Below are 13,868 nucleotides of genomic sequence, written 5' to 3' on the forward strand. Positions count from 1 at the left end.
TTAGCTTTTCCACATAGCCACAGAAATCCATTGACAGAGCTCTTTACTGGACAAGGTTAATCTTGGAAAGACAGTGCAAGGAGGGATGGTAATGAAGTAGGCAAACCTCAAGGGAAAAACTGAAGAAAACCTCTTCCCTCCACAAGTTCCGTGTCTCCTAGTCTATGGACTCAGATGCTACTTGTCTTCTTTTGCTCAAGGATATTTCTTGGGGATCAGTGGGGTAACATGTCCTCTGTCTCAAGTGTGAGAGATGGGAAGAGGAAACATCTTAGCTTCCACAAGATGTTCCTGCTCAGTATCTTGGGCAGTATGTTGACAAAGAGATCTGGATTTATAAAACTTATATGGAACAACAAGTAGCCCAGCAGTCTGATGAAAAACAGGGTGGTGAAAAAGAAATATTGAAAAATCCTGGAAAGAGAAAGCCGGGGAACTGTTAACTAGAGGTTAGAAAACCTGGAATAAAACAGTCATACCTAAATGCATGTCTGATTCTTTGATATTCAGATGTCTCTACTCCTAACAACCCCTTTTAAAGGCAATCTCTTCCCATATGGTCTGCCAGCTACTCTCTCTCCCATCACCATTATCTCCCATCACAATTCTCTTTCAGCATTATCACTATTTAAAGGTATCTTGTTTTGTTTGTTTTTATTTTGGAAAATTGTTTTTGCTCCAATTTATGCTCTATTAGGGTGTGTTTCTGTGGCTCCATAACCTCTTCAACATCTGGTATTATCAGATTTTAAAGCTTTTGCCAATCAAATGTGTATAAAGTAATATATCACTATGGTCTTAGCTTGCATTTCCCTGGTGAATGATGGTGCTGAACATTTGTCCATATGTTTATTGGTTTTATGTGATTCCTCTTGCCCATTTATCTACTATGCTATTTGGGCCTTTCTTATTAATTTGTAGGAAAACTTTGTATATTCTCGTTATCAATCATTTTCCATTGTGTTTATTTTGAATATTTTCCCTCTATTTTATAACTTTTACCTGCTCTAAGGTGTTGAAGAACAAAAGTTGTTTTTTTCAAAATTTATTTTTAATAAAGTCTAATTTACCAACCTTTCCTTTAATTAGAATGAATGCTTTTTGAATCTTGCTTGAAAAGTCATTCTCTACCCCTTGCCCTAAAAGATACTATTTTCTATTAAATCTTTATGGTAGTTTACAAATATGTCCACAAATTCTTTGGTACTCCTCCTTTTGAGAACTTCTTTCCATCGGAGCATGGAGTAGACTTGAATGACTTGCTTCTAAAGAACAGCATATCGTGGAAGTGACAGTGTGTGATTTCCTAGGCTATGTACTAAAAGCATTGCAGCTTCCTCCTTAGTTTCAGGAGGAAGCCAGCTGTGAGTTTGCGAGGACACACGAGCAGCCTGCTGGAGAGGGCCTTGTTATGAGGAACTGAGACCTCCTGCCAACAACCAGCTGTGTGAGTAAGCTCCTTTGGAAATAGATCCTCTGGCCTCAGCCAAGCCTTCTAATGACTGTAATTTCAGCCAACATCTTAACTGCATCCTCATAACAGACCCTGAACTAGAACCACCCAGCTGAGTAGCTCACAGATTTCTGACGCACAGAAAATGTGAGTTGATAAAATGTTTGCTGTTTGCAGTCACTGAATTTTGGGGCAATTTGTTATGTAGCAATAGATGACTAATACTGAGTTTTATAAGCTTTTAAAAATTGATATTTACATCTTTAACTTATCTGGGCTTGATTTTTGTTATACCGTATAGTAGTGATTCAATCTTATTTTTTCTCATTTAGATAACCATTTTTTCCCCCACCATATTTATTGAACAATCAATCCTTTCTTTACCCTCTGACATATAATCACTGTCATATATCAAGTTTCTGTACGTACACTGTTTCTGAGCTCTTTGTTCTATTCTATTGGTTGACTTTTCTATTCCTGTGATAACACCATGCCATCATAATTACTGTAGCTTCTGAGTAAGTCTTGATATCTCAAAGGACATGTTTCTCATTCCTTAACTCTCCTTTAAAATTGCCCAGGTCATTTTTTGACCCTTTACTCTCCCATATATGCTATATTTTATTATCATTTTATTCAATTTCATGAAAAATCTTTTGGGGAGTTTGATTGGAATTGAACTGATTTTATCCATTATTTGGAGACCATTGATATATTTATGATATTAAGACCTCCTATCCATGATCTTGGTATTCTCTTCTTTCATTTGTGTTACCTTTAATATTTCCTAATACATTTCTGTAAATTGCCTTATGGTAGTCTTGATTCCTTTTTTAACTGATTAACTGTTCTGCACTTGTGGTTTTAATATGATTGACATGAGCAAACCTCCCCTGTTTCCTTTGCTATCTTACCCTCATCAAGCTGTGGCAGGCTGCTTTCTGCCCCAGGACAAATTCACTGTCCAATTCCACTCACCAGTCAAAAACGGCCCCTTCCCCTCCAGTTTTCTGAAGTTTTCCTGTAGAGTTAATCTTGATGATAAGATCCATTCTAGTACAGGATCTTGGTCAAAATGAGAATCAAAAGCTGTTTGCAGTCCTCTTCCCACCACTCTCCTTGATGTTGGATACCGTATTCATGAGAAGGGCCTGGGATGACATCTCTGGGAGGACATGCCTAGGGACAATCTCAGGAACAACCTTGCTTTCTTATCAGCACACATATACCAGTGTCCCAGGGATGTGGATCAGGACAAGAGGAAAGACATTTGCAGTTCAATGTGATAAGGTAAATCTGCTGGACTTTAGGCTACTAAATTTTCTTTAGGCTACCAACTCTCTTTAAGGCAGATAATTTTTTTTTTTTTTAAGGCAGATAATTTTTATCCTAGGAGTTCACATGGGCAATTCCATGCTGGGCACTGGTTTTTGAATTATCGGTGAAGGTGGCCTAGGAGTTCTAGAGAAAATTCTTTTAGTTGTTTTGGGAACATGTATTTAGGGATATTGGAATATGTATTACTTCACTTATCTGGTATGAAGGAGTATCCCTCTTAAGCAAATTTTCCAGACAATTGGAGCTGGCCTTTAAGCACTAATAATTTTGTGTTAACCATTTTGATGGGACTCTTTCTAACTCACATTTCATACCACTTTAAATTTATGTTTCTCTATGCCTTCTTAAACATATTAAACATAATTTGACCTTTTCTTAAAAATGAAGGGGCTTCAATACTAATTTTACTTTGCAATCACGGTGATTCCCTAAGGGCTGATATCCACTCAGTTGTTTGAATTTTGAGTTCTTATTTGTATTAATAAGATTTTTGAGCAGTTATTGTGTGCTGGATACTGTTAGGTGCTATCTCTTTTTCACAATCACTTTCTCTCCCTTTTATCTGTTGTTAGGCAGTGGTATCCTTGCATTTAGAAATTCTCTCCCTATTTTTATTTTTCACATTAAGAGGTAGTATGCTGATGTAGCAAAGTTTAAGGGAAGCATATCTCACGCAATAGTGTAAAAACCCAGTCATCATGCTTATGAACCACAGAAGGATCTCCCCATTTCTAATCTACTGATGTTACTGGAAAACCAGACACATCAAACTAGTTGAAAGTGTTAAAGGGAAAAAGGAGTAAGAAGAGACTTACCACATCTCTTCTAGGTAATAAGATTCCTGTTTCTAATTACTGCTAGGCCACTAGCTTCTAATACTGGAAAGTTGAGATTAGTAATCACCTTCAGACAAGGAAGTCATAGCATTGACTGAGAAATGCAGTCATTGTTGACTTGACTCTATGTGTGTGTGTGTGGTTGTATGTCTAGACTTTGCTCTCTGCCAGAGTAGCTAAGTAGAACTCCTAGTTTTCTGGAAAGTTTACTCAAAGATATTTACTTACCTTTTACAGAACCCTGCTTTCTTCTTTTGGAGAGAGTTATCCTAGGAGAGGAAAGGACAGTGATAAATAAACAATTTCTGGAGGCTATTATCACTGCCAAATAATATCCATTGAGCTGTTAATTAAATGTTATTTTAGATAAAATTTTAACAGATTTTTTTCATACACATAAGGAGATGAAGTTTTCAAAGTCAAATATATGTGGGTATATATGGATGTGTGTGTGTGCGCTCAGTCCTTCAGTCATGTCGGACTGTTTGCTACCCCATAGACTGCAGCCCGCCAATCTCTCTGTCTATGGGATTTTTCAGGCAAGGATACGGGAATGGGTTGCCATGTCCTCCTCCAGGGGATCTTCCAGACCCAGGGGTTGATTTCATGTCTCCTGCATTGGCAGGCGGATTCTTTACCACTGAGCCACCTGGGGATACCCATATATATATATATACATACACATACACATATATATGTAACTGCATCACCTTTTTATATTCTGATAGTAAAGAAAGAAGACATAGAAAGGGAAGGTCATACAGCTAGTAAGTGGCAGGACCAGGCCTGGATCCCAGGTCCTCTGAGTCCACTTTCTGGGCTGTCTCAACTATACCCTTACCTTTGGATTAGCCACTGACCCTTAGAGAAGTTTATAGGCTATACAAACCACACAAACATATTCTAAGAGATAAAATTTGAAAGCTATAAAAATGTAAAGATGAAGATATACTCTGGATTTCTATGACATTTCTTTTCCAAATGTTTTCTCAGTTATTTTCCTTTTAACTTCTTTGTGAGATAAAAAGGAAGAGGAATTATGATCACATTTTAAAACTGTGGAAATAGGCTTGCTGAATTGGAATTAGAAGGTAGCTTTCTGGGTTACAAAGTCGATTCTACAGCTTGAGTGAGATTAAGTGGCATGCTAGCTGGTCACCTGCTCAGGTAGCCTCTCCACAGGGATTGCTCAAACCTCATAGGTCATTGAACCATCTCATGGTACTCTCATAATCCTGATGAAGACAACCCTATTGTTTCTCTGATAGGTGGCCAGAAGGAATGATTTAATGAGCCACTGGGATTAGACGATGGGACGCATTGGGGAACATGCCAAGCTTGGTTCTAGAGAGGTGGACTTCAGTTATTTCAGGAGTTTGTCTTGCTGAATGGAGTACATAAGCTTGGGACCAGAATAACCTGTTCAGAACAGTGAGAACTACAGTCATACAGTCTAATAAATATTCAGACATCTGGAGGACTTCAAGGATAGTCAATTGTCGATATTTGCTTTTAAAGAAGAGATGACTTCTCCTTTCTATGATTATAAAGACTGTATATCTCAACAATATAAAATTCCTGATGAATGTCAGGCTTGGTTCTAAGGAAGTATAAATTACAACTCAAGTCCAGTAAGATTTATCTATGTTTGCTGCCATAAGATACCAAGCAGGCCCAGAGGTCTGGTGCTCTATGTCCATATCTGTTTCCTTCAGACCTTTGCATATGTGCTGGTAGCATCATGATGTTAAAGCTGTACAGACATGGAAGGTGTATCATAAAGAGACAATCGCTTGCTATGTTTTAACTCATAGGCCAACTCTTGTTAGATGGTAATAGATGCCCTTAGCATTCTGTGCAGTGAAAGATCCCGGACCATGCTGGGATCATCAGGAAAGAGTGCTGTGACTGGTGCAGAGCAGTGGGTATACATTGGCCTTTTCTCCGTAGAGTGCACCCTCAGTTACTGTTCCTTCTTGCTTCCATTCTAAACTCTCTCTGCTCTTGGACTGGTTTCTTTGAGAACACATCATTTACATGGCTGTAGGAGGGAAAACCGTTGTTCCTAGTGTCCTCTTGGTTTAAGGTTGGAATGCTTTGAAATTACATCTAGTACTGTTCTTGGAAAATGCACATGGGAAGATTGATAGATGTTTGGTGGCTTATAGTAATTTTAGAAACTCCTTTGAAAGGCAATGATGCTGAAGATGGAGTGGGTACTTGCCTTGTTATTTTGGCTGTTACACTCTTTGCTTGTGGAGTTCATGCACATAACTTTTGACCTGGGGGAAAAGAACCAAGACAGAGATTGGATAAAGTACACACGGAGATTCATACTCTATGGTGGTTATTTTAAAATAGTTTTATATTCTAATGCTATGTTGTCCACTATTGTAGCCATTTGCTACATGCAGATATTTAAATTAATTAAAAAATAATTTCCTCAGTCATATTACCTGTTTTTCAAGTACTCAGTAAATGGCTTAGTGGATACTTAATAGATAGCATATAAATTTTTGTTGAATAGTCTTGGTTTAGAAACTTAGCTTAGCAGTCAAGCCATACCTAGTACTCAGGAAGGATTTTGGGAGACTTGAAGGTGTCCTTTAAGGGTGGGAGCCTCCAGGTCCCGGTGCCTTGGACACCAGGTCACCGTGTGTGCCTGCTTATTTAGAGGCTTTATGCAGTTTGGGTCTCTTTCTCTTCATCCTAAGATTCCAAAATATTTAATAAATAGAGATACTTCTTGACTGAGTTAAGATTTAACTTCTAAAGAGGGTCAAGAAATTGAAGTGAAGTTTTTGATTTAAACTGAAGAATTTAAGTGTCTCCCAGGGAGCTCAGTGGTTAAGAATCTGCCTGCCAATGCAGAAGACCAGATTCGATCCCTGGGCTGGGAAGACCCCCTGGAGGAGGAAATGGAAATCCACTTCAGTATTCTTGCCTGGGAAATCCCATGAAAAGAGGAACCTGGAGGGCTAAAGTCTATAGAATCTCAAAAGAGTTGGACACAACTTAACAACTAAACGACAACCACAAAAGAGTTAAACTCTTTTGAGAAACTTAAGGAGTCTTTTTTGGGGGGAGGCTTTTCTTTTATTTATGTTTAATATAGTATAATAGTATACAGTTTGAGTTTCATAATATGATAGCCTTAGCGGGTGTCTGGAGGTTAATGTCATACCTATCCCATATGGTTTATAATTTCTGTATATTTGAGGTAAGTGAGGACGGTATAAATTATAAGCCCTTTTCTGTGAAATATAAGGCATGCTCTGCTTGTCAAGGTGCCTGACCGCTAGCCCTTTTTAAGGCACACGTTCCTGGCCTTAATATAAACCCAAATAATTGGTAATATGATAAAGTTAGGAAGGGAGATGCATTTCTAGATTCTTTTAAGAAAGCTGGGAAAAGGACCTGCATTTTAATTTGGTTTATTGTAATCATATTGTGTATACACTTGAAAATGGTGCTGTTTTAAGAAATTGTTTATTTATACAGTAACAGTATATGAATTCATTTATCTTGCCTTAAAAAAAAAAATAAAGTTGGTGTAGTGTAGGGGGAGTTGACCTGATCACTATGGAGGGGGAAGATATGTGGTGTTAGGGCTCATGCAATTCCAAATTGGAATTAGTCAGAGAGATGTTTGCTCTGACCCAGGCTGAGATGGAGTTACCACTAAAACCAGGATGTTCCTTTGTTTGCCAAAGCTCACACTTCTCTCTCAAGGAATCGAGTTTCTAGTTCTTCTTGTATTTTCTTCAAAGTTTCCTGGTACTTCTTCAAAGAGAAATAAAGGAAAGCACAGTTACTAATTAAAGCCCTGTGCTTTTCCTAATCATAATAAACACACATTATTACATTGTAACATAGATGTTTGATATTCCCACTGCCACTTTTCCTCCTTCCTAGCCTTCACTCCACCGTTACTGATCTCTCACTACATTTCACCATTGGACAGGCCTCTGGGAATAATTGGGATTATAAATAGGAAAAGTGCTCATCATTAAGTTAAAGGCACTAGGGGCTGGGAGACCAGATAAGTAAAAGAATGATATTGGTGATGGAGTGTCAAGGACTCTAAAGTCCCTTTGGAGTGACACCTTGAAGAGTTAAAATTATTCCAGATGGTCTTCTCTGAAAAACCTATTTCCATTTCACCGTGTACCCGAACAAACCCTTTGCTATCTCTTTACTGAGAGGCTGTACCTTTATGCAGAGAGCTTGATCTTCACAGAGCTGGGCCACAAATGCATAGTCTTCTATTACCTGGGAAGCCAAAATTTATTAGTCTTAAATTTTCTCAGGAAATTTCTATAAGAACAATAGTATACTTGTTTCCTCCTGTGTACAAGACCCTAAATGTAGGCTTCTAGTTTTTCTAAATATGTTTTTTGTACATATAAACTTATTTTCTGAGGATATACTTTATAGTCCCATGGAGATTATTTGGGGATAGTTGGGAGAAGAATAGATACTAATTTGTGGAAAATAGACATTATGGAATGTATCCTATAAAAATGTTAAATAGAAGGTAACCTAGAATACTATATTCATCCTCCTTTCCTTCTTAGCCTCCTGATCCCATGTAGTTTTGGAAGTACAACATTATTATAACTCAGTCATTTGAAGAATGTGTTAGATTGCCGGACCAAGAATCACATTTCCCTTCCTATGGGAGAAGTAACATTGATGTTTGTGGTTACCTTGGCCAGTTCCTTCTCTTGGTCTGCACAGGAGGCTTCCAGTTGTTGTAACTTAACCTATAGACAGGAAAAGAGGCTGGTAACTCAGCAAGGCAAAAGCAGAATTTCATTCTGAAATGTTATCACGAAGTTTATCTCACAGGTGGTTGAAGTGCATCAGGCACATTTCAGATATCTCTTTGATGGAGAGCAGTCAAACCATCCTGTGCGGCTGCCTGGTGAATGCACTGAGCATCTATCAGTGCTCCTTCGCTCTTAAACTTCAATTCTTAGCTTCCTTCTTCCTTAGCTATTTCTCTTAGAAAATACACTCTTGAAAATGTCACTGTCCCCTTTGCATTTATATATTCATTACTCAGTCCTTTCTTCCCCCCTGTATTCCTCTTTTCCTTCCTTGAATATTTGATGAAAGCCATTTTATATCCGCCACTCTACTGGAATGACAGGGAAAGGGCGAGGGGAGTACTGAGGGTACAGTGATGAGCAGGACTGACAGGCTCTCTGCCTCGCAGAGTTGGCATTCTATGTGGGGGACATAACAAGTCAACATGATAATGATAAGTGCTGTGAGAGAAATAAAAACACAGAAGAGTGCTGAGAGTGTGTGATGGAGTAAGAGCGATTATAGGTGGTTTATGAAGGTCTCTCGGATGATACTTGAGTTGAAGTCTAAATGAAAATATTAGCCAAATGGAGATCTGGAGGAAATATGTTCCATGCAGAGGTTATAACAAGGGCCAAGACCGTGAACTTTGGTGTGGATGAGGAAGTTATGTGGCTGTCCATAGGGTCTCAAAGAGTCGGACACAACTGAAGCGACTTAGCACGCATATAATCACCTTACTTAGGTAAAACTCACTAGATACTTGTATGACCAATTTAGTGATTTCTTTTCCTAGACTGGATCCCATGATGGGATATGTAAATTTCCCAGCATACAGTAGATTTACAGATCCTAGCTCTGTCTCTATGAATTCATACACATACCTTAGCCAGACTATTAAATAGTCACTTTAAAATTATGGGATTTCAGGTTTTAGCTGTCCAAAAAAGGGAAAGATTAGTTTATATATACAATTTCACTCAATTTTCAAACTGCGGTTGGGAGGGACTGATTAAATTGCCCTTCATATACCACACTAAGTACTGGGGCCAGGATTTAAATTAGAGACTTCAGCTGCCTCCAGTGTAACATATGTATTTGTGTTTCTGCTCTTCCTCATGGAAGAAAGAACAAAATATATGGCTTCAGAGCAAAATTCCTGACTAAGAGCAGAGGAAAATTCAGCACTCAATGGTCCAGGCTTATGCCTGACATGGGTAAAACTATAAAGAATTTATCTCAACTTTGACAGTTGTTTCAACTTGAAGGCTTGTTTCCTGTTCACATAGTCCAAACCCATTCAAGATTGCTTTTCAACTTACCTTTGACTCTTCTGGGGTTCCCTTTACGTTGTCTTGTTCACACTTTGTTGCCTTTTGAGATTTCCTTGTAAGCTACAGTTTCAAATAAAAAAATTCAATTGCAAATAAAAAATACATCCAAAAAAACAAAAAAAGACAAAGACATTCTCTGGCGTGTGTGGGCTGGTAATTTGGCCTTGATAAAAGCTGTCAGGAGATGGTCCTTTGGTGGATACTTGGTGCCCTTAAAAACATTTTTATTCTGCCTCCAATTTCTTCTCACTAGTCTTGGTCATCAAAGCTAGATCTGCTCAAGACAGGGGTACTTTTCCAAACTCCTAATCCATGCTGGGTTACTAAGGGCTGCAGACCTGGGTCAGAAAGCGCAGTAAACATAGGAAGCCCACTGTATTCTGAGCAGGAGTTAAGATAAAGGGAATGTCTCGATGAAGAAAAGGGAATCCTTAAGAATTAAGTGTTTTTAAAAGTCTATGTTGAAAGTAAAATTAATTCTCACTACAAAGTTGCCAACCAATCACTTCCAGAGTGTCTATTGGAATCCTTTTCCTGATAACACAATGAAGAACCCACTGTATCACTGAATATCCTGAATACCCCACCCATTTCTTTCATCTGATACTTGTAGGGAAGATCAGTGGAATTTATTTATGTTATTGGGCTAAGTTTCAGGAGAGTAGTTCCCACCCCAGCACAGGCTGGTCTGACACGTGGAATCCCCTATGATCACTTTTGTTCCCTTGCCTCTCTGATGACTGTGGATGCAGCGGGAACACTGGGGAACACAAGAGCCCTATCCCACCTTTCTTTCAAGTTCTGCTATGTTGTGGACCAGGGTCTCATTCTTCCTTTCCTGTTGAGAGAAAAAAGCAGAGTGTAAGTGGGTGTGTGCATATCATCATCTTTTTTTTTTTTTCAGTTGATTGTTCTCCATTTTACTCCAGTGATTTTTCCTGCAGAAACTCTGTCTTACTGCATAATGTCAGGTTAGGAATCTGTGGTTTGATCTCAATACATACCTGCCAACTTACCAGGAACAGAGATGCCCACACACAGGGCTTTCCAGTACTAAATATTACCAAAGAAAACCTAACCTCCACACATTCCTTTCCATAGATGGTCACATCCTGCCACAACTTTTAAGTTGACTACACATTGTATGTAAAAAGGAGAGACTATCTCATTCTTTGGAAGGACTGACGGTGAAACTGAAGCTCCAATACTGTGGCCACCTGAGGTTAAGAACTGACTCATTGGAAAAGACCTTGACGCTGGGAAAGGTTAAGGGTAAGGGGAGTAGGGGGCGACAGAGAATGAGATGGTTGGATGGCATCACCAACTCAATGGACATGAGTTTGAGCAAACTCCTGGAGATAGTGAAGGGCAGGGAAGCCCGGTGTGCTGCAGTTCATGGAGTCAAAAAGAATCAGACATGACTGAGCAACTCAACAACAGCAGCAACTTATCTCATGCTTGATGAGAGACAGGATAATGAATGTAACCTGTGAAACAGCACTTCCCAGTCTCTTGCTTACCAGTCTGGCAGTTTCTTCTTCCACCTCCTGCAAGGCTCTTTCCCTTTCCATCGTGGCGCTGTTCTCCTTCTCCCACTCCTCATCCTCTGCCAGGTCCCTGGTCTGAGTGATCTCATTTTCCAACCTGGATGCCAAGCACACACTGTGAGGAACTCAGTTTCAGAACTGATAAAACACATATATCAGTTTCAAGGGTACCTCAGTGACCGTAAATATGAATCTCAAGTTGGAAACCCTTCTCTCCTGGATTCTTAGATTCTCAGAATCACTTTCAAGGCAGGAAAAGTAAGATTCCTCTAATTCCCAAATCAAATACCTCAATGTTCTTTCAACTCAGGTAAATATCACCCAATTTTTTAGGAATCTCCTTGAAACTTGCTGTAGGTTTGAGCTGTAGAGAAATGCCGAAGAATGAAGGAGAAACTTTGCTGTATAAGATTTAGATATCTAGAACAAACTGGAAAATTCAGTTTTGTCCCTTTTTTCCCATCCCATCCTCTGGACTGAGTACTTTCCACATGGAACCCCAACACTCACCTCTGAATCTCATCTTCTTTCTCGTGGATTTTGACAAGAAGGTCCTGATTTGCTTCATCTATTCTCTGCATATCCCTTTCAAGGTCCATATTCAAACTGTTAATGTTTTTCTTTGACTGGGCCAATCTTAAGATTTCCACTTTCTCTGACCTGTAGACTCAGTCCCCAAAATGAACAAGGGCCAGTTATTTTAAGGTCAGTAATCTTTGGACTAAAGGGCATATCTAAAAGGTGTTAAATTCATTAACCTGGCTATTTCTGGGAACATAGCTTTCCATTTTCATTCTTAGGAAATTATATTTCTTAATCATGCTCTACAATTTGTTTCAGTAAGTCTCAACTTGGTTAGCAAGGGAGGTTTTTCCCGGCTTTCTCAGCCAAAGTGCTTGATATACTAGTGCACCTCTACTTTGGTTCCAGAAGTCTTGCTTCCTTAAACAGCCCTCTGCACTGGTTTCTCAGACAAATTGTCCACAGAATCTGCTCATGCAATCCACTTTTGTTAAGTACTTTTATCCAGGTAGCTGGCACATTCCTAATGATTGGGTCCGGCCTCATGCAGAGGCACAAGTGATTTCCACTGGCAGGGACAGCTTTAGTCTTTCCCTTCCTCCTTATCTCAAAACTTCTGCTCCAGTGCCTACTACAAAGCTTGAAAAATGTACCATGACAGTCACTCCATTAAGTTAACGGATGTGAACCATGCATACGCTTTTAAGAATGCAAACATCTTTTTGAAGTAAATTTGAATAAAATAAAGGTTAACACTAGTGTGGTCTAGAAAGGGTAGCTGGCACATGGGAAGCTCTTAGTAAACTTTTCTTTTTCTTGTATCAATTAAGTAGTTGGCTTTTTAAATAATTAGCCATAAATAAGTTAGTGAGGCAGAGAGATTTTTGAGTAAGAATGAGGGATGATTTTGGAAAAGGAAGTCCTACCTTGGAAGGACTTTAAAATAGCTATCACTTAGAAGGGAAAACTTATAAAAGCTGTCCCTTCAGGAGGGCACAAAGCGCTTGGGGCTGAATGCAGTGGGGGATGGATAGATAGTAGATGGGGAGGGAGAGGAAAACTGGGACATGAAGCAAGACATCAGCAGCGGGCCTTCCTCATACCTTGGTCCTTGGATGTGGCTTTGTGTAATTAGAATTACTTACTCATAATCTAGCTGATCTTCCTTTTGTTCTTCCATTGTAGATTTCCCTAAAATATCACAGAGATGTATCTAATGAATTGGGGAAATGGGTCCATTTATGAAATAGGGTAACCAGCTTAGAGCCCCCAAATACAGAAACAAAATTAACTGGTTTCTTCCCACCAACTTCATGTTTTGGCCATGACAAAATTCAGCCTTTTGGTTTTCTACTCATGACCTGATTATGCCTCAGTAAGGATGCAGTGAGGATACAGTATGTACTGGATATTTTAGCATATATCCTGCTAGCAGATGTATTCGGAGATAGTTCACCTACACAAGATCCTTTGGAATTCATATGCTGCCATAAGAATCAATAGTTATCAGTTGTTCTTAAGTCCCTTTCTGATCCAGGCCCAGTTGCTTTCCTAAAGAGGTCATGGACATGGGTGTAGGTGTATAACTTCTCCGAAAAGTAATCTCTGTGCTCTCTAGCCTGGCATCTATAAGAATCTCCAGATATTAAGATCTTAGTATTAAATAGGTTTCAGAAAAACCAAGCAGAAGTAAGTAATTTGGCTTGCTGTGCCTCCTTGGTTTCCCCTTTATCTCCATTTCTTCCATAAACTCCACCTCCCTTCTGATGTGTATGGTCTTCCTGATTCTGCCCTAGGCAGTTAGCTGCTGAAGCATCAAATCTTTCCCCAGTGGAACTGTGCAATAGATTCTCAGAACCTTCATGACTCTGCTGTTGACATGGGGAGGGCGGAGCAGCATGTCACAGTGGGTTGGGTGGCAACGGTTTCTCACCACCTCTGGAGACTGCAGAGCCTAGCTGGGTGTGTGTTTCATGGTCATGTCTTCCCTTTGGCAGCAGTAGTTGAATGGATCTGATTTCTGGGC

General features: G+C 39.3%; 1 protein-coding gene and 1 non-coding gene across 3 annotated transcripts; both read right to left on the reverse strand.

The window, feature by feature from the left end:
• Positions 1–215: 215 nt before the first annotated feature.
• On the reverse strand, positions 216–13,409 carry TMCO5A (transmembrane and coiled-coil domains 5A). 2 transcript variants are annotated; one of them, XM_043920736.1, is made up of 12 exons: positions 13,303–13,409; positions 12,988–13,033; positions 11,831–11,980; positions 11,294–11,417; positions 10,561–10,611; positions 9,762–9,833; positions 8,337–8,393; positions 7,840–7,899; positions 7,346–7,410; positions 5,852–5,909; positions 3,856–3,896; positions 216–414 (listed from the first exon to the last, which is right to left on the reverse strand). In XM_043920736.1, exons 1-12 carry the CDS (start codon positions 13,331–13,333, stop codon positions 216–218), a joined length of 954 nt encoding a protein of 317 aa, XP_043776671.1. In that variant the 5' UTR covers positions 13,334–13,409. The 2 variants fall into 2 exon arrangements, with proteins under 2 accessions (XP_043776671.1, XP_043776672.1); XM_043920737.1 differs by lacking the exons at positions 216–414; positions 3,856–3,896; positions 5,852–5,909 and adding an exon at positions 6,268–6,336.
• On the reverse strand, positions 3,408–3,512 carry LOC122706060. The gene has a single exon (XR_006344311.1). It is a non-coding gene; the product is annotated as a small nucleolar RNA U13 (small nucleolar RNA).
• Positions 13,410–13,868: the final 459 nt, after the last annotated feature.

The sequence above is a fragment of the Cervus elaphus genome, chromosome 12 (genome assembly GCF_910594005.1).
Source record: "Cervus elaphus chromosome 12, mCerEla1.1, whole genome shotgun sequence".
Classification (NCBI taxonomy): domain Eukaryota; kingdom Metazoa; phylum Chordata; class Mammalia; order Artiodactyla; family Cervidae; genus Cervus; species Cervus elaphus.

What these genes read in the sequence shown, in the direction of transcription:
- TMCO5A (XM_043920736.1), bottom strand. Translation starts at nt 13,333, where the DNA reads ATGGCAGCATATGAATTCCAAAGGATCTTGT. An exon ending in TGAATTCCAAAGGATCTTGT is followed by an intron (nt 13,034 to 13,302) that starts GTAGGTGAACTA and finishes GTGATATTTTAG; the next exon opens with GGAAATCTACAATGGAAGAA. An exon ending in GAAGATCAGCTAGATTATGA is followed by an intron (nt 11,981 to 12,987) that starts GTAAGTAATTCT and finishes CTGAGTCTACAG; the next exon opens with GTCAGAGAAAGTGGAAATCT.